The following is a 20,071-nucleotide window of genomic DNA, read 5'->3' as shown; positions in this document are numbered from 1 at the left end:
ATAAAAGTGCATCTTCTTAAGCTACTTGTTACTTGATTATACATTTGGAAAGTTACCTCCTTCTTTTGTTCAGATTTAGCTTTTGTGAGCTCAGTTCTTCCAATGGCTGAAAGGACTCTTGCCATGTTTCTTGTTGGTCCTCCCTTTTGGAGACTGCTTGTTGCATAAATTTAGCATTCTGTGGCTATTCAGCAAGTGATGAAATTATGTTCCACAGCCAGGCATTTTTTACATGTGTCTCATGTATATTTTTTCACTGTGCTACCATTAAGCTACAGCTATCTTGGGAGATTTATTTAGGTGAGTGTAAACTATGTAAGTAGAGAAACCAAATAGCTCTAAGTGGATTTTGTTCACTTTAATCAATAATTATGTTTCTTACTCTTTTTCCATTTTCTTTCTCTTCCTGGTGATGTCAGCTATCATGTCACTCACTGGGGGTAATGTTTGCAGTCCTGAGGAAAAGAGAGAAATTTGAGGGCTGTCAGGGATGCTGAGGGAGACAAGTAAATGAAAAGAATAATTTTGAAATAATTATAATAATCATGTTTTTATCAAATTCATAAACAAATCCCTTTATTAAAAATTCCCAAGGAAGATGTTTTCTTTTCTATCATTCTTGGGTTGCTAGGAACAGCCTTTTAGAGTAGGTGGCTAGTCTTCACTTAAGAGAAGTAGAAGGATTGGCGTGTGGTTTAGCGGGTAAAGCCGCTGCCTGCAGTGCCAGCATCCCATATGGACGCTGGTTCAAGTCCCGGCTGCTCCACTTCCAATCCTGCTCTTTGCTATGGCCTGGGAAAGCAGCAGAAGATGGCCCAAGTCCTTTGGTCCCTGTAACCATGAGGGAGACCCAGAAGAAGCTGCAGGCTCCTGGTTTCAGATCGGCACAGCTCTGGCCATTGTGGCTAATCGGTGTGTGTGTGTGTATGTGTGTGTGTGTGAACCATTGCATGAAAGACTTCTCTCTTTCTCTGCCTCTCCTTCTGTTTCTGTGTAACTCTGACTTTCAAGTAAATAAATAAATTAAAAAAAAATAGAGAAGTAGAGGAGCCGGTGCTGTGGTGTAGTGGGTAAAGCTGCTGCTTACAGCACTGGCATCCCATATGTATATTGGTTCCAGTCCCGGCTGCTCCACTGCCTATCCAGCTCCCTGCTAATTACTGTTTTCAGTAAAAGATGGCCCAACTGCTTGAGCCCCTGCAGCTATATGGGAGACCCAGGAGAAGCTCCACGGCTCCTATCTTTGGACTGGCCAGCTCCTGCCATTGTAACTATGTTAGAAGTGAAGCAGGGGATGGAGGATCTCTTGCTCTCTCCTTGTCTCTCCCTTTCTCTCTCTTTGTAACTCCTTCAAATAAATAAATAAATAAATAAATAAATATTTAAAAATAATAAAGAAGAGAAGTAGGTTTTGAGTTGTTTCTGCTTTTAAATCATCATTCAAAGCTCTTGAATATTAAGAATTCCCCTTGACATCTTTTTTGCTTTCCCAGAGGTCCTCAGGTGCCACAGCAACTGCCTCAGACATGTTTCATATTATCTGAACAGATCTTGGCACTCAGCTCATGTCTCAAAAATTAGTTTTTCAGGCCTCAGAGCAATGGCAAAATTCATTTGTCACTATGCATTCATGAACTATGCAGTGATGGAAAACATCCCAAGACTGAAGTAACTATATTTGGTAAGAAGAAAAGCAAGTGATAGAAAAAAAGAAGGTGTGTCTGTGTGTCTGTGTGTGTGTTGGCAGGACAGAGGACATGATAAAGGAATCTTAGGGTGGCAAAGACACAGTAAAGTCAAGGGAACATAAGCAGATTGATTTCTAAACTAGGCCCCTCCTGGTTTCATCAATGTAGAGGGAACAGCGCAACAAAGGTTGCTGCTTGGCTATTAGAAGTAGACATCATGTCCAGATGACTCCATCCAAGGGCCAGAGTGAGGACTTAGAAATATGTCTTCTGGCTTACAGACTGGGTTCTTGGTCATTCCCACTCCTTCCTTTAAATGGGTTATTCAGACCTTTACCTGTGAATTTAAAGAAATCCACATTCCTACATAGACTTACTCTATGTGTATCCCATATACACACCTCTGGTCGACATTCTCTCTCTGTGTGATTCTTCATTCCTGTCTTGTGTGACTTGGGGACAGAGAACTGCCCTCCCAACTCATGGCACCCTCCCTGCCCAGGATCTGTAATGGACTTTTGGACTGTTTATTTCCTGTCGTGAGGGTATGCCATCACAGGAACGGGAGTGAGGAGTCCCCGAGATTCCAGGAGAACGTAAGTTCAGGCTCCTGGCTCCAGAGCAAAGCTCAGGAGTGACACAAACTGGACACTGGTCTAACAAGAATCCCAGGGGCCTCTGCCTAAACAAGTTTCTCATGTGAGAGTCTCCCCGGTCATAGGTTGGGCTATTTGCCAGGTTAAAGAAGTGTCCCATGAAAAGGCACAGCAGTAAACACCTACATACATCTCCCCTTTATTTCCAAGTAAGGCAGAGTTGATAGCTGGAGCCTCAATTTAGCTGAAGATCTCCAAGCAATAGGGTGCTGCTCATGAATGCTATCAATGCCTTACAAAATCTGATCTGGAGGACGGGTATGCAAAATATGAAAGGAAGAGGCTGCAGAATAGAGGGGCCATTTGTACTTTAAATTGTTATTTTCCATCACCTGGGGAAGTATCAATTATTCTCCTAGGTATGTACCCAACAGAAATGTGTGTATATGTTCAACAGAAGACATGGGTTATCTTATTCATTACATTGTTGTTTTAATAGCTGTTAATGTCCATCAACACAGAATGGCTAAATTATGGCCATGCAAGGACTTATTCATATCCTTTGTCAAGTGGTAAGCATGTGGAATACCATATAGCAGTGAAAATTAATGACTGTAATGTATGGATGAATTTCACAGGTATGTTCAATGAAAGAAGCTGAACATAACCAAATACATATTCTATGATTCCATTTGTATGCAGATAAAGAAGTGAAACTATTTGCTGCTTTTATAAATTAGGATAGTAGTTAGGATGGTGCTACTGGGGACAGCAAGACAGGTAAAGAGTGTGAGGGGAGCTTCTGAGTTCTGGTCATGTCTTTTTAAAAGAATTCTGATTGATGGTTGAGTGAGAGAATGTGTGTTTGACTTGTGAAAATTCAACAAGTGATTATCTAACTACTCTCTGATCTGGTCACTGTTGTATCATCTATTTGTCATCTTTTCATGACCCACTGGTGCTATTTATTGGTGCCCATATATCTAAACTTGGATTCATGGTTGACTTCAGTAAAGAAAATATATACTTGTCAGGAGAAAAAGAGAAGCAGAGTATATACAAGGAAGTCAACATACCTAAACTAGAGCAGTGCTGCAGACTTTTGTGTGAGAGTAAGAGTTATTAGAAAAGACTTCATGGGGGGATTAGTGCCATGGCTTCAAACCATGTATGGTGTAAGATATAGATACAACACAAGCCACCTGGATAGATGGTCAGGTCACAGTGAACAGAAGTCTCCTCATAAATTCCTGACTTGCCTAATTTAGAATTCCATATCTCAGAACAGAGAGGAGATCAGCACTTTGTAGCCCATTCTGACCCATCGAGAAAGGACACTCTAGTAGTTTCCTAAGAAATAGAATTCTGATTCTTGGAAATCTAAGCAGAGAGAACTTGATTCAAACGATTTAGGATGGTGAGGGAAAGGGCTCCGTGCCATGTAGTCAATTTGCCCTGACACTCTGAACCCACATACAATTCTGCTTTCTTTCTGGTACCCATTTTGATTTGCTCAATACCATCAACTTGGGTAAAGACTTGGGGAATGAGTCAAGAATATGAGCCATATACTTGGAGTTGGCTGAAGAAGCAAAATAACTTCACTACCCTTCTGAAATATGCTTATAGGTATTTTCTCCCTTGTTTGTTTTCCTACCTTACAAGTTTTGTTTCCATAAAGCCTTACCATAAATTTGCTTTCTGCTGGAAGAAAGTACAGGGTACTGAATATTCAAATGTAACCTGATTGTAATTTTGCATGTCTTTCTTATTCTTTTTATGATTTTATTTAAATAGGATCCTCTCTGGTGGTGAAGTTTAAGACACGTTGATGGAATAAGGCGAGAAGATACAAAGAAGGGAAAAACCTCTGAGTGCACTTAAAATCTTCACTCAGAATCAAGAGCCCACTTTGTCCCTGTAGAAGACTGGTACTTACCCTTGAACACACGTACAACCCATAGACTCTGGAGTTCTGACGTGGGAATGGTAGCTCCTATGGGCTGGAGGATGCCAATGAAAGCTAGTGTTGGCTTCTCTAGCTGAGGAGGGAAGACAAATTTGAACCTAGAATTCTGGCTGTCCAGAATTTCTGGATCACTCTCCAAGAAAGGGAAAGAAAATGTGTAGCCTGTGGCAAAGATAACAGCATCGACTTTCTCTTCGGTACCATCCTCAAAGATGGCGGAGGTCTCAGTGAACTCTTTCACATTTGGTTTCACCAGCACTCTTCCAGCAATGATGTGATTGGGCAGATTGTCACTGAAGGTAGACTGATGGCTTAGAAATCTGCAGTACAAGGAGTGCAATACCAAGAGGTGAGTATCAATTTTTTTTTTGTAAAGCAGTTGTGGTAGGCAAGCTCTCAGGAAACCATCAGACTGTGGTTCAATAAGTTTATTTCCTTTTACTGGCTCAGAATTTGATTTTCAAGTTAAACAAGGCTTTAGTATTGGCCCTGCTAGGAGAACTCAGGCATGTCTTGTAATATTTCAGCCCCCTTTTCCTAAACCATGAAACTATAATAATGACATAACAACAGGATCAGATTGTGCTAACCACTCAATACATGTTTAGCTAGCTGTGTTTTTACCAGGAATAAAGTGTTTTGATTTTTAACATGTCTATTTATACTTGAAATCATGTAAATATTAACATTGTTCAGTCATTAGTATTTTTCAAGGGGATACCAGGTGCTACTGCATGATTTTTTAAAGATTTATTTATTTGAAAGGGATATATATCCTATATATATATATATATATATATATATATATATATGCATACACACACACACAAACTCACACACACACAGGGAGAGAGAGAGAGAGAGAGAGATAGGAGAGAGATCTTCCGTATGCTGGTTCACTCCCCAAATGGCCACAATAAATAACTAGGACCGGGTCTGGCTAAAGCCAGGAGGTAGGAACTCCATCCAGGTCTTTCATGTGAGCAACATGGACTCCAGTACTTCAGCCATAGTCCAATGCTTCCCTGGCACATTAGCAGGGAGCTGGATTGTAAGGAGAGTGGTTGAAACGCCAACTGACACTCTCATATGGGATGTGGGCATCCCAAGAGCCCCATGCAGCTGTATGACTTTTCTCTTTAACATTTTATTTGATAATAGTTTTAAATATACAAAACAAAAATTGTGAAACAGCAATACAAAGAGTGTGTGTGATTTTAAGAGAAATTTTTCATTAAAAAAATTTGTGCTCAGTGACATAGAGATCTTGGTAACTGTAATTTATGATTTGAAGTACCAAATAGCATCAGGAAACACTTGTCTCAGATCTACTTTACTGTTAATACTTATATCTTACATGTTTTTAGTAATTTGTCCCTAGGAAAGAATCTGGAGTCATAGACTCCATGTTAGTCATGAAACTACAGACTTTTCTTCCAGATACTTTTTAAAATGAACCCTTCCTTTGGTTCAAGCCTTTATTATCTTTTGCCTAGATTTCTTCATTAGTGTGGGAAGATGTGTAGAATGAGAGAAGGTGAGGACCAGGAATGGATTTATGGTGACATCAACTTTGAAGTGACAGGTGGGGGAATGGGATCAAGAAAGGGGGCAGAAGAACAAGCAAATGGAGAAGAGGGATGAACCGGACTGGGTATCGTCAGAGCGGAATGGCGTGAGAGGGTAAGGGGAAGGGTTTGCTATTTCAGAGTGGGTCCCGGAATGACATCCATGCACTGTGGTTCTGGGGTGGTGTGGATGGCTCAAGTGTGGTAGGGCAGGAGGCCAATGCACTTGGAAGGCAAAGCGCTACACTTTCTAAGTAGTGGGAAGCCGTGCCCACAGACAATGAAATTGTCCCATTGATGGAGGTTTGAAGGTGACAACAAAATCAATTTTGCACTTAGGATTGAACAGGATATAGTTGACAGATGACAATGAAAAAGGAAATGGAGACTGCACTGTTATGTGATGAGAATCACAAATAAAACAAGTATTTAAGTCTATAGTTCCCCACTCCCTGTCCATTGCATTTTTTTTTTTTTTTACAGGCAGAGTGGATAGTGAGAGAGAGAGAGAGACAGAGAGAAAGGTCTTCCTTTGCCGTTGGTTCACCCTCCAATGGCTGCTGCGGCCAGCCACACTACGCTGATCCGAAGCCAGGAGCCAGGTGCTTCTCCTGGTCTCCCATGGGGTGCAGGGCCCAAGCACTTGGGCCATCCTCCACTGCCTTCCCGGGCCACAGCAGAGAGCTGGCCTGGAAGAGGAGCAACTGGGACTAGAACCTGGCGCCCCGACCGGGACTAGAACCCGGTGTGCTGGCGCTGCTAGGTGGAGGATTAGCCTATTGAGCTGCAGTGCTGGCTTCCTGTCCATTGCATCTTAAAAATAGACTGACAAATAACTACTAGTAGGGAGGAGATAACTTGGATATTACCAATTAAATTAAACTGTATCAAGAATTAGAGTTACATAAAGATAATAGCTTCAGCCGACTAGGCTAGTAACTCTAAAATATTTGCTTTATTTCTATCACTCTGCCATTCAAATAAATAAATCTTTCAAAAGGAGAGGGAGGACAGAAGTTGTGGTGCAGTGGGGCTAAACTGCCAGCTACAACACCCATATCCCACACTGGAGGACTGAGTTAAGTCCCAGTAACTCTGCTCCCATCTGACTCTCTGCTAATGCATGTGTGATGCAGTAAATAATGATTCAAGTGCTTGGACCCCTGCCATTGACCTGGAGGCCAGGATGGAGTTCTTGGCTCCTACCCTTGGCCTTGCCCAGATTGGACTTTGCAGCCATTTGGGTAGTGAATCAGTGGATGGAGGATCTCTCTCTCTCTCTCTCTCTCTCTCTTCCTCATTCAAATAAATAGATAAATAATATTTAAAATACAATATTTGCTTTTTAAAAAAATTCCTAGGCCTTACCTGTGTTTAGGCTGGAGCCCATAATTGGCATGGCTAAACCTTGCATTTAATTTATCCTCTGACCATTTGTTGATCATGAATGTGGGCAAGAATTTTTCAATTAGCCTATTGTAACAGGTGAACAGTGTGATATCCATGGGATTTCCATTATCCCAAACCCGGTTCCATATCCATGCACCTCGCCTTGTGCTGAGGAAGATCTGTAAGACAGAAGTTGTTGTTGCCAAGTAACAACTTCGTTCCTTACCTCGCTGCGCTCAGAGCCTCAGGTGTGTCTATTTTAAGTCAAGGGGATGGGATGAACTTCTCTCATCATGGAGACGTGTTGCCTGACCTGCCTCCTCTCAAACCATGGACACATTTCTCAGGTCCAGTTATTTAAAGTTCTTTTAATTCAATTATTGTTCCTCCTGTACCTCTTTCGATTTGAATATTTACCATAGCAGGGTTAGATATCTGAAATCTCTTATATCTCAGAAAGTGAAAGAAAAAGGTGAAATGAAAAATTATTGTATTAGGAATTACCAGTTAATATCCATGCTTTCTCTAAACTTTACCATTCTGTAGTGCAGACTGACGGAGAACTATGTGGATACAAAGTCTGGGATAACAGCAAAAATACAATGTAAAGATTCACACTAGGACTTTTTTTCACATTTACAAATGAAAAATTCAACATAAGAAGTATGAAAAGTGGAGGCAATAGTCTGAAGAAGTTTTCTATTTTGAGTCCTTTAATGGAGACTACTTGAAATCACCAGGTTGTAAGGTCTCAAATCACAGAGCCCGACACATTCCTCACGGTATCTCGTATACAATGCCTGGCCTGGGCAGGACAGCGCTCAGAATGGCTGATTTATATCACCTAGCTGGGGCAGGGGGGGAGCTTTTGCCTTCCAAAGGCTATCTGGATATTTATAACATTACTCATGGACCATACAAAATCATTGACTTAAAAATTACCCCGCTGTAGATTAATTGAATTTTGAGTCTTGCCTAGGCCAGACCAAATGATTTTGACCTGTGGGCCATACGTTCCCTACCCCTGAGTCCTACAACAGAAGACTTTTAAGTATTGAGAATCTTGGATCTTCTTTTTGGAAATCTGCAATCAAAGCTGAAAACAAATTTTGAATTATGGAAGTGATCCCTCTTCGCTGCTTAGGGGTCAACAACTTTTCCTACAGGGAGAAACAACTCCTCTTTTCCTGTTCGTCATTTTCTCACTCAGTTGGAGCCCACATCATTTCTGCTCTATTTTTAGCAACATATCCATGTATCAGTAGTGTATTTTTTCTCTGTTTAAACTGTATTTTTGGATGAAAATTTTGGTGTTTCCTGTAAAATTAATTTGTTTGAAAACTCCCAACTCACTAGTGTAGCTGCTCTTTTTAATGTCCGACTCAAGTTTGACTCTCTTATTCCATGACTCCAATGCATGCAATGTGGAAGATTATTATTTTTCTGGTTTCCTGTACTCTTTTTTTTTATTAAACTTTTATTTAATGAATATAAATTTCCAAAGTACAGCTTATGGGTTACAATGGCTTCCCCCTCCCAAAACTTCCCTCCCAACCGCAACCCTCCCCTTTCCCACTCCCTCTCCCCTTCCAATGACATCATGATTCATTTTCAATTCTCTTTATATACAGAAGATCTTAAACTCATATATGATCCAATGAAAAAAATACCCATAACCACGCTGGAAAGCTAGCAGTCAAGGCTGAGATACCACTGCTAAAGCAGTGCAGTGCTGTACTTCTCCATACTCTGCAGCTGTAAAAGTCACACCAAAGAACAGAATCTGCTTACAATGTCATACCTGTTCAGCGACATCACTGATCTCACCAGCCACATCTGCTCCAGAATTCCCAATGCCAACCACAACAACTCTTTTCCCAGAAAAACTGTCTGGATTCCTGTATGCCCAAGTGTGGAGATAGTCACCTCTGAAATTCTTGATTCCTAGGAGAGAAGAGTACAACCCCTCAAATCGCAAATAGACATGAAGCAGGCTGTTTTGCAAGATTCATTTCTAAACTTGACGTGTGTGTTACTTAAGTCCCCTTTCTTTTTGGTTGGTCAGTTGCTGCCAGTAATGCAGAATGAGTTTATCCAAGGAACAAAATATTCAGTGGCAATGACAATATGGCTGAGGCCAAAGTAAGAACATACTGATGTTTCCTTTTTAAAAGCCAATTATAATTTTCTCAGTATGATGACTCTTGGAATTTTAGGAGGTTATTGTCCTTTTCTTATAATCTACTAATATATGAGGACCTGTTCTTTTATTTTTGTGATTCTGTACATGGAGATACTTAGAAAAAACAAAGCAATGCTGTCCAAAAGAAATATCATTCAAGGCACATATGTTCTTTTAAATTTTATAGTAGTCACATGAAAGAAAGTTTAAAAAGATATTGATTTTAATGACGTATTTTATTTAACCCAACATATTTTTTTATTAAACTTTTATTTAATGAATATAAATTTCCAAAGTACAGCTTATGGGTTACAATGGCTTCCCCCCCAAAAAAAACTTCCCTCCCACCCACAACCCTCCCCTTTCCTGTTCCCTCTCCCCTTCCAATCACATCATGATTCTTTTTCAATTCTCTTTATATACAGAAGATCAGTTTAGTATATATTAGGTAACGATTTCAACAGTTTGCCCCCATAGAGCAACACAAAGTGAAAAAAAATACTGTTGGAGTACTAGTTATAGCATTAAATAAGCGTGTACAGCACATTAAAGACAGAGATCCTACATAATATATTTTTTTAAAAATTAATTAATTTTCTATGCCATTTCCGATTTAACACCAGGTTTTTTTTTTCATTTCCAATTATCTTTATATACAGAAGATCGTTTCAGTATATAATTAGTAAAGATCTCATCAGTTTGTACCCACACAGAAACACAAAGTGTAAAAATACTGTTTCAGTACTAGTTATAGCATCACTGCACATTAGACAACACATTAAGGACAGATCCCACGTGGGATGTAAGTACACAGTGACTTCTGTTGCTGAGTTAACAATTTGACACTCCTGTTCATGGCGTCAGTAATCTCCCTAGGCTCTAATCATGAGTTGCCAAGGCTATGGAAGCCTTTAGAGTTCGCTGACTTTGGTCTTATTCCGATAGGGTCATAGTCAAAGTGGAAGTTCTCTCCTCCCTTCAGAGAAAGGTACCTCCTTCTTTGATGGCCCCATTCTTTCCACTGGGATCTCACTCACAGAGATCTTTCATTTAGGTCGTCTTCTTTTTTTTTTCTTTTCCATGTTACCCCAACATAATTTAAGATGTTAACATATATAACCAATACACCAAGTTATTAATTAAATATTTTATACATTTTTATCATGTCTTCAAAATTTGATTTGTATTTCATAATGAAAGTACGTGTCAACTCATGTTAGCCTCATTCCAAGGGTTAAATAGTAATATCAGGCTAGTGGCTACTTTATAGAACAGTGCTAAGTACAGAGTATTACAAGTTTCAAAGTATATTGAAGAGAAATTTAATTACATTCAAAAATATGGAATGTTGGCACACAGCCTAAAATTATTTTTGGCATGTTCTATCATTCATTAAGTCTTTCAATGGTCTCCAAAATATCTCCTGAATGTTTGTCCTCCATTGAGTCCTGCTACCTTTGCTTTATTAAAGCCTCCTCCTCATCTCTTTCATGGACTATTAATGCCCCCCTCTTATCAATCATATGACTTTGCTTTCTCTCCTTTAATCAATTAATCTTTCACACCACTGCATATATAGATTATACATAATCTATCATTCATTAAGTCTTTCAAAATATCTCCTGAATGTTTGTCCTCCATTGAGTCCTTCTACCTTTGCTTTATTAAAGCCTCCTCCTCATCTCTTTCATGGACTATTAATGCCCCCCTCTTATCAATCATATGACTTTGCTTTCTCTCCTTTAATCAATTAATCTTTCACACCACTGCATATATAGATTATACATAAAAAGATTAAATATAAAGTTTTATATTTATAAAATAAAAATAGGATCATGTGGCTGCCCTCCTTTCTCACTGCAAACACAATATGCACATATTATGTTCTTTAGAGTTTTGATTCTTATCTACCTCCCCTGAGCAGTCACCTGCTCCAGCCACTTCAAGTGTGTGCCATTCTCTGAGCTCTCCTGACTATTTCACACCCTACTGCTTTTCACATGTAAGTACTGCTTCCTCTCCCTCAGACCTTGGTTTGCTTAAGAAACTCTTAGTGTTCAGCTCAAGTGTTACTTCTATTGTCTATTTCTGTTCCAGAAAGTTACTACATCCTCTTTTGCACCTTCATGTGTGCAGTGCAGACTTACACGATGATAAGAATGCAAAGATTTTTCTTACCCACTAATCAGTTAAATGCCTGGAAAATCACTTAAGGGCAAATATTGTTCAGTGTAATGACCACTGCAAATCATGATCCCATCAAAGGCATAGGTTTTCTGCTCCCCATCGGTTTCTACCACAACATCCCACTTGCCAGAGGATGAAAAATCAGGGTGCCTCTTCACACTGCACACCTTTGACTGGGGAAAAAAAAACAAAGTTAGCCTTAGTTCTATAGCATTCTTCTCAGTCTCCATTAGAATTCTGTGTTTTGGCAAGTAAAACAGGTGATACCTTCTGTATTCATAACTCCTAGATTTCTAGGAGTTTTGTGAACATAAACTCCATAAAACTGTCCCTCCCCAGACATCAGGGTATTTGGGGGAAATAAAATACACCAATGTTTCCCCTACAATCTATATTCAAGTGTTAATAAAATTAATTGAAAGCTAAATTTCATGTTCCAACCATGAGATGATATTTTTCCTCTGGGGGAAAATAATAAACAATTCTTCATTGATCATGAGGATTATGGGAGACTTGCTATTTTGTTCAGGATTTTGATAAAAAAATCCAACTTGCAAATGTCCTGTAGCTTTGCTTTGGCTTGCACAGGCTGTATCTTGACTACCCTTCAGGTGAGAAGCAGGGTTTTAATTTCTTACTAGGAACTGGATGCGTTCCATAAGATGAAAGTGGCTTGCATACATTCTGAGATACTCCATCAGTTTGGAATTGTGCAGGTAATTGGGATAGTGGTCAGGGAAAGGGTAGTCACTGAAGGCTGTCATCTCTTTGGAAGTGTTGCAGGTCAAGGACTTGTATATCCCAGGGTTTCCGTTTTCTGTGCTGTGCTGTGCTGTAGGAACAAACAAACCAATGGCTTCCAGGATTCAAGAACACAGTGAAGAATGTATTGGGTATGATCAGACATGTGGTGCTGGATTTGTCCTTCTTTGAAAAAATATATTGATTACCAACTGTGTATGATATTGCCCAAGTGGTTGGAGGAATTGGACTCACTTCCTTTTTTAAAAAAAAAATATTTTTTCATTTGAGAGGGGGGGAGGGAGAGAAAGAGAGAGGGAGAGACTTACCTGAGAAAAGGCGGGGTGGGGGGAGATAGGGAGAGAGAGAGAGAGAGAGAGAGAGAGAGAGAGAGAGAGAGAGAGAGAGATTGATTGATTCCTATCTGTTAGTTCATCCCCTAAATGGCTACAACATTTCTTGAACCAGACTGAAGTCAGGAGTCAGGAACTGTATTCAGGTCTACCACATAGGCGGCAGGAACCTAATTCCTTGAGCCAATACTGATACTCCCGTGGTGCACATTAATAAGAATATTAATAAGAAACTACTCAGAAGCAGGGCTATGTATCCAACCCAGGCGTTCTGAAATGGGATGTGGACGTGTACAGGAAATCCAGGCACTCCAGTGTGGGTGCAGGCGTCTTAACTGCTAGCCCAAATGCCTTCCCACAGATTCACTTTATTTGGAAAGGACCTCTTAGTAGGTGGGAAGCAGACCTCAAATGATACAGTAACCTAGCGTATCATAAAAAAAGATTCTGGATTGTAAAAACACAACATAACCAACAAAGCCAGAAGAAACAAAAGTAAAACAAAAAAGAGATTGGGAAAAGAACTTTCCAAAGGATAAAATAGAGATCAAGCTGAAAGTAATTTGTATTAAGAGAAGGATCTGGAAGAGTAGATTACAGGATTTGGGAGAAAAAATCATGCAAATATGGTATATTTTAGTATATTGAGAGTTAAAAATCAATAAAGGTAGGTAAACGTGATGAATTTTAAGAGCAAAGTGGTTGCTTTTTAATACATAAAAATGATGCATCATATTTCATTAAGTCACATTTTTAAGGCTACAGCTATTTCCTTCTGTTTCTGGAAATGTTCATCTTTCTTTCTTTTTTTTTAAATTAAAAAAAAATTTTTTTTTGACAGGCAGAGTGGACAGTGAGAGAGAGAGAGAGAGAGAGAGAGAAAGGTCTTCCTTTGCCGTTGGTTCACCCTCCAATGGCCGCTGCAGCTGGCGCACCACGCTGATCCGAAGGTAGGAGCCAGGTGCTTCCCCTGGTCTCCCATGAGGGTGCAGGGCCCAAGCACTTGGGCCATCCTCCACTGCACTCCCTGGCCACAGCAGAGAGCTGGCCTGGAAGAGGGGCAACTGGGACAGAATCTGGCACCCTGACTGGGACTAGAACCCGGTGTGCTGGCGCCACTAGGTGGAGGACTAGCCTGTTGAGCCACGGCGCCAGCATGGAAATGTTCATCTTTCAATGATATAAGACATAAGCAATGACCATACACACCTTTCTTGTCAGGGATAGTTGTTTCAATATCTGATAAACACAAAGCAACACAAAGGGGCATCTTACACTGTAAAGGGGAATACAAGAATCAAGGTATAGGGGCTCCTAGGTCCTGTTGCCCAGTCTACTAGAGGCAGAAATAGCTGTACAAACGTTCTGAGTTTCAACCTTTTCATTTGTGCAATTTGCGTACTGATACCCAGGTATTCAAAGTGGGAGTGTCATGGGAATGCACAAGTACTTTGAAAAGTTTCAAGTTCACATGGATGTAAGATATTACTACTTTAGAAAGAACACTTCAAGCAGAAAGAACTTGCATGTCATCACAGTTTTATTGCTCAGTTAGAAAGAAAGCATGTCTACCACATTCAGATGTGTCAACTTTATGAGAACGCTTATAAAATTACCTTGTATCTCCATAGTCCTCCAATGTCATTGATTTTTTCAAAACACACAGGTTCCAGCCCTTCTTCCAGGCAGCTCTTAATGGCACCTAATCCACTGACCCCAGCACCAATCACTGTAATTTTTTTTACTTTCATGGTGTCTTGAAAAAAGAAGAGTTCTTGCTGTTTTTTTTTTTTTTTGACTAAATGAAAATTTATTGCTACGTCAGTGTTCCATCCCCCCATTTTAGCATTATTGTCACAATGCTAAAACTTTTGATAAAGTTGGCTTGTTTCTAGCACAGCTTATATTAGCTTAACTTGGGACATCAGCCCTCTGTATCTGCATGTTCTGCATCCATGGTTTCAGCCAAGCATAGATGGAATATATATGTAAATTCATCCACATCTGTACTGAACATAGACATTTCTTCTTATCACTGCTCCCTAACTGATACAATTTAACAGCATTTACATAGCACTTACATTGTGTTAGGCATTGTAAACAATCTAGCGGTGTTTTAAAGTATACAGGAAAATGTGCAAAAGTTATATGCAAATACTATTCCATGTTCTATAAGGGACTTGAGCGTCTATGGATCTCATATCTTCAGGGATCCTAGAATCAACCCCTCATGAATACCAAGGGACAATCATATTCACATGAACCAGATCTTTGGTCTCTTTATTAGAAACATAGAAGATTTGCTAAATTCAGTCAAAATAAAATTTGCATGAATTTTCAGCTGATTGAAAACTTTTAAAAATTATTATGGGCTTTTACTCTGTCAAGATAGGGCTTTCTTTTGCCATGAAAGGAAAAATAAATATGTCCCTTATGAAAAAAAAATTATTATGGGGCAGATTGATATAGAGAGACAGAGGGCCGGTGCCGCGGCTCAATAGGCTAATCCTCCGCCTTGCGGCGCCGGCACACCGGGTTCTAGTCCCAGTTGGGGTGCCAGATTCTGTCCCGGTTGCCCCTCTTCCAAGCCAGCTCTCTGCTGTGGCCTGGGAGTGCGGTGGAGGATGGCCCAAGTGCTTGGGCCCTGCACCCGCATGGGAGACCAGAAGCACCTGGCTCCTGGCTTTGGATCAGCGCGGTGCACCGGCCGCAGCGGCCATTGGAGGGTGAACCAACGGCGGGGGAAGACCTTTCTCTCTGTCTCTCTCTCTCTCATTGTCCACTCTGCCTGTCAAAAATAAATAAATTAATAAATAAATAGAAAGAAAGAGAGAGAGAGCAAGCTCTTGTGTTGATTCACTTCCTAGGTCTACAAAGGAACTCAACGTAGGTCTCCCACAGGGCTGACAGGAATCCAATTACTTCAGCCATTACCACTGCCTCCCAGAGTCTGTTAGCAGAAAGCTTGGCCCAGGCCGGCTGTGGCTCAATAGCTGGTGCCTGTGGCGCCGGCACACTGGGTTCTAGTCCTGGTCAGGGTGCTGGGTTCTGTCCTGGTTGCTCCTCTTCCAGTCCAGCTCTCTGCTGAGGCCCGGAAGTGCAGTGGAGGATGGCCCAAGTGCTTGGGCCCTGCACCCGCATGGGAGACCAGGAGAAGCACCTGGCTCCTGGCCTTGGATCAGCGTGGTGTGCCGCCTCTGCAGTGGCCATTTGGGCGATGAACCAACGGCAAAGGAAGACCTTTCTCTCTCTGTCTCTCTCTCTCTCACTGTCCACTCTGCCTGTAAAACAAAAGCAAAAACAAAAACCAAAACAAAAACAAAACTTGGCACTGGAGCTGGGCGCGAAACTCAGGGACTCTGGGGATGCAGGAAGCCTAGCTGTTAGGCTAAACACCTGGTCCTGATTAAAAACTTCCATTGCAGAAATATCCCAGATTTTTCACAAACTCTGCTAAATTTGATTTTAAAATAGTTATATAATAAAAGTAACTCTAGTATAATCTGCTTACTAATAACTAAAAAATGCTTAGAGTTGCCATAATGTGCCTAGGGATATTCTTAATAGGTTCTTAATCCAAAGTCAAAATAGAAGCTGGCATCTGGAAGTAAGTAAAAAAAAAGTTTATACAAAATTGAATCAGATGGACTTTGTCATTGCCATCTGCCAGTCCAAATGCATCCTTTTTGGTGAAGTTTCTGAAGAATTCATTCTCTCAGGCAACTTCAAACATCTAGGCTTGAGTGGGAAGACTATCCTAATTGTAGGGTTAACTCACATTCTCCAATCCAGTCAAAATGGGGAGACCTTGTATTTTGTCTAATAGCATCAATGCTATGTTTTAATGACCATTTTCTGCTATGTATCTTTAATCTTGGGATACAAACTCATGCTATCTTAAATTTCATATCCACTTAGTATCTAGAACATCATGTATTCAGTTATTTTAGTTTATGAATTGTTACAATGGGCCTAGGAGTCTTTTTCATTCTTATTTATTTCTAACCTACAATCAATACATGCTCACTATTTAAAAAATCATAAAATATGAAATTAAAAGAAAATATAAACATTTCTTATTCATTAACCCAGAAATTACACAGTATATGTAGTCAGAGTTTTGGACTACTCTCTCTCTTTATCTGTTTCTCCATATGTATTATTTATTTATTTATTTATTTTTTTTTACGTGAACCCAGGTTTGCTACTTTTATTTATTTATTTATTTATTTATTTATTTTTTTAACTTTTATTTAATGAATATAAATCTCCAGTGTACAGCTTATGGATTACAATGGCTCCCCCCCCCATAACTTCCCTCCCACCCGCAACCCTCCCCTCTCCCGCTCCCTCTCCCCTTCCATTTGCATCAAGATTCATTTTCAATTCTCTTTATATACAGAAGATCAATTTAGTATAAAGATTTCAACAGTTTGCACCCACATAGAAACACAAAGTGAAACATACTGTTTGAGTACTAGTTATAGCATTAAATCACAATGGACAGCACATTAAGGACAGAGATCCCACATGAGGAGCAAGTGCACAGTGGCTCCTGTTGTTGACCCAACAAATTGACACTCTAGTTTATGGCGCCAGTAACCACCCTAGGCTGTCGTCATGAGTTGCCAAGGCTATGGAAGCCTTCCAAGTTTGCCGACTCTGATCATATTTAGACAAGGTCATAAAAGACAGAGTGAGGCTAGTAACCAATGATCCTAAGAGTGACATTTACCAGGTTTGAACAATTATACAGCATTAAGTGGGGAAGAGGACCATCAGTACACACAGGTTGGGAGTAGAGCCATTGGTGGTAGAGTAGAGGTTATGATTACAAAGGAATGAGGCCCAAGTGCACTAGACAGGGCCTAGAACAAAGGACAGAGTCATTATTAGAGGAGCTAAGAAAGGTGCTGTCTAAGCTACAATTAAGTTTTCTGATTGAGAGGCAAATAGAACCTGATAGAAGGGGCTTGATAATAATCTGGTGGGCTTTAGGCCTTGTAAATTCAGAGGCCCAGACCTATCTATCTCTTCACATGGGGTATATCCTAAGGGAGGTGTGAACCTCCTAGGGGAAGGCACTCTGTTGACTTTCATTACTTGGCTGGCCTGGGAGGAGAGCTGGCCAGGAAAAGGCAGGTGGCATCTCTAACAAGAAATTTACAGTTCTGCCTGCAATGTTGCTGACCCTACTTGACCATCCCCTCAGCTGCAGTGGTCACTTTGGAAGTTGGGCTGAGTGAAGGGCTTTTCAGCTTAGAGCCAATAAGATCTGTGGCTCTGACCTGGGCATCCTTCGACTCCAGGGCAGGTCCATTTCCAGTGATCCAACTCTTGGCAGAGCTGCCAGGGCTCTTCACAAGCTGACTTCTGCTGAAGCCCAGGCTTACCACATTGAAAGCCACTGCAGTGGACTGGCCTGTTGGGTCTCCTTGAGGGCAGATCACTGTACAGATCAGCCATTAATAGGCCTGCCAGCCATTGCTTCTGATGCCTAGCTTTCTTTTCCTCCTGGTTTGTGTTAAAGCAGACCAGAGGATGCAAGTCTAGGGAGTGCCCGTTTCCCATCTCTAATCTTCGGTGGCCTGAACTACAAGTCTCTAGTCACAGCTATTATTCAAATTGCTATATTGGTCTATTATGCTATATTATATGTGTGTACATATTGTGTGTCCACATGGGGAAATTTTATTAAGAGTTTTATTTAAATGGCTTATAGATAAGATTGTCCATAAATTTAAGCTGCTAAAATCAATCAAAGATACATTTTAATTTGTGGGACCTGAATCTGTGTATCATATGTTTTAGACTTGTTGGTAGAAAGAAACTAAAAACATTTTAGATGGTTGTGCTTAAGTTTACTGGCTAAACAAACTACACCATGTTAGATATTTAAGAGGTGTTTTCAAATACATGATTCTTAAAATTTATAGAAGGCATTGGACCTTCTGGTAAATGTTTTCTAAGTTGTTATCTAATGGTTGAAACCGTTTGCTAAGTATTCATGTTTTATTGCTATTGTCAGCAAGCGATCTAGGACTTGCTCCCTCATTTCTCTATTCTAAGCCCAACTTGTTCTTTCATTTCTCTATTCTCTTCAAGGTAGGAAACTAATTCTATTATGAAGGAATCTGTAGGATGCACAATTTAATCTTTAGACCTTATAAAAGAGATGGCTAACATTTTTCTGCAATAGCATAGCCAAAATAAGAACTCAAATAATAATCTCATAGCTAGATTCACTTCGCCACCAGCGAAGTATACAGTAAGTGGAAAAAACCTCCCTTTCAGACCAAAGGGAAAGAAAGTTTTAAAGTGAGAATATAATTTTCCTCATGGGCATTGTCTACCTTAGAAAAACTACTACAGAACATGCCTGTGACATATGTATCATTTATTTATGATATATAACTTACTTTCTCATCTAATAATTTTGAAAACATATGTCCATATACATGTAAGTTCTCAAGAAATATTTGTGAACTGAATTAATAAATTTTAAAAACTGTAGAATTTTCCATTATATAGTTTACTCTTGAGCATTTTATATTTTCCACATATCCACCATTATGAAGACAGACATTTTATTATTCTTCAAAAGCTTCTTATGACTATAAGAGTTACCACTTCAATCCTCTTTTCAATCAATTTTTTTTTTGTTATTCTCATGTTATAAGAACACAAGCATCTCTCAATGCAATGCCTGGGACATGATGCCTGCTCAAAAAATGATAGCCAGAAGGTTTTTTTTTTTTGTTGTTTGTTTTTTTTGATAGGCAGAGTTAGACAGTGAGGGAGAGAGACAGAGAGAAAGGTCTTCCTTCCATTAGTTCACCCCCCAAATGGTCGCTATGGCTGGCGCGCTGCGCTGATCCAAAGCCAGGAGCCAGGTGCCTCCTCCTGGTCTCCCATGCGGGTGCAGGGCCCAAGCACTTGGGCCATCCTCCACTGCCTTCCCGGGTCACAGCAGAGAGCTGGACTGGAAGAGGAGCAGCCGGGACAGAATTTGGTGCCCCAACCGGGACTAGAGTTCGGTGTGCCAGCGCCTCAGGTGGAGGATTAGCCTATTGAGTTGTGGCGCCGCCAGCCAGAGTTTTAATAAATAGTTGAGAAATTCTACTATGCCCCCAAATCTGATGAAAATCTAACAATTGGGTGAAAGTGCAGTAGTGATAAAATTCCTATCTAATTTTTTAAAAAAATACTAATTACTTATTTGAAAGGCAGAGTTACAGAGCGAGAGACAGAGGAAGAGCTCTTCCATCTGCTGATTCACTCTCCAAATGGCCTCAATGCCCAGGGCTGGGACAGGCAAAGTCAGGAGCCAGGAGCTTCACCTGGGTCTCCCATGTGGGTGGCAGGAGCCCAGTCATGTGGGCCATCCTCCACTGCATT

At 40.3% G+C, this 20,071-nt stretch overlaps 1 protein-coding gene across 1 annotated transcript in view; it reads right to left on the bottom strand.

Moving 5' to 3' along the window:
- The window catches only part of LOC133759260 (flavin-containing monooxygenase 5-like), a 102,651-nt gene extending 88,227 nt beyond the window's left edge, over positions 1 to 14,424 (bottom strand). Inside the window, 7 exon segments of the mRNA XM_062190194.1 lie at positions 383 to 455; positions 4,224 to 4,573; positions 7,190 to 7,389; positions 9,012 to 9,154; positions 11,590 to 11,752; positions 12,218 to 12,406; positions 14,290 to 14,424. Of these exon segments, the coding sequence (XP_062046178.1) occupies positions 383 to 455; positions 4,224 to 4,573; positions 7,190 to 7,389; positions 9,012 to 9,154; positions 11,590 to 11,752; positions 12,218 to 12,406; positions 14,290 to 14,424 (1,253 nt within the window).
- Positions 14,425 to 20,071: the final 5,647 nt, after the last annotated feature.

The sequence above is a fragment of the Lepus europaeus genome, chromosome 5 (assembly GCF_033115175.1).
Source record: "Lepus europaeus isolate LE1 chromosome 5, mLepTim1.pri, whole genome shotgun sequence".
Lineage (NCBI taxonomy): Eukaryota > Metazoa > Chordata > Mammalia > Lagomorpha > Leporidae > Lepus > Lepus europaeus.
The sequence above is the reverse complement of the archived record's forward strand: the minus strand, read 5'-3'. Positions and strand labels throughout refer to the sequence as shown.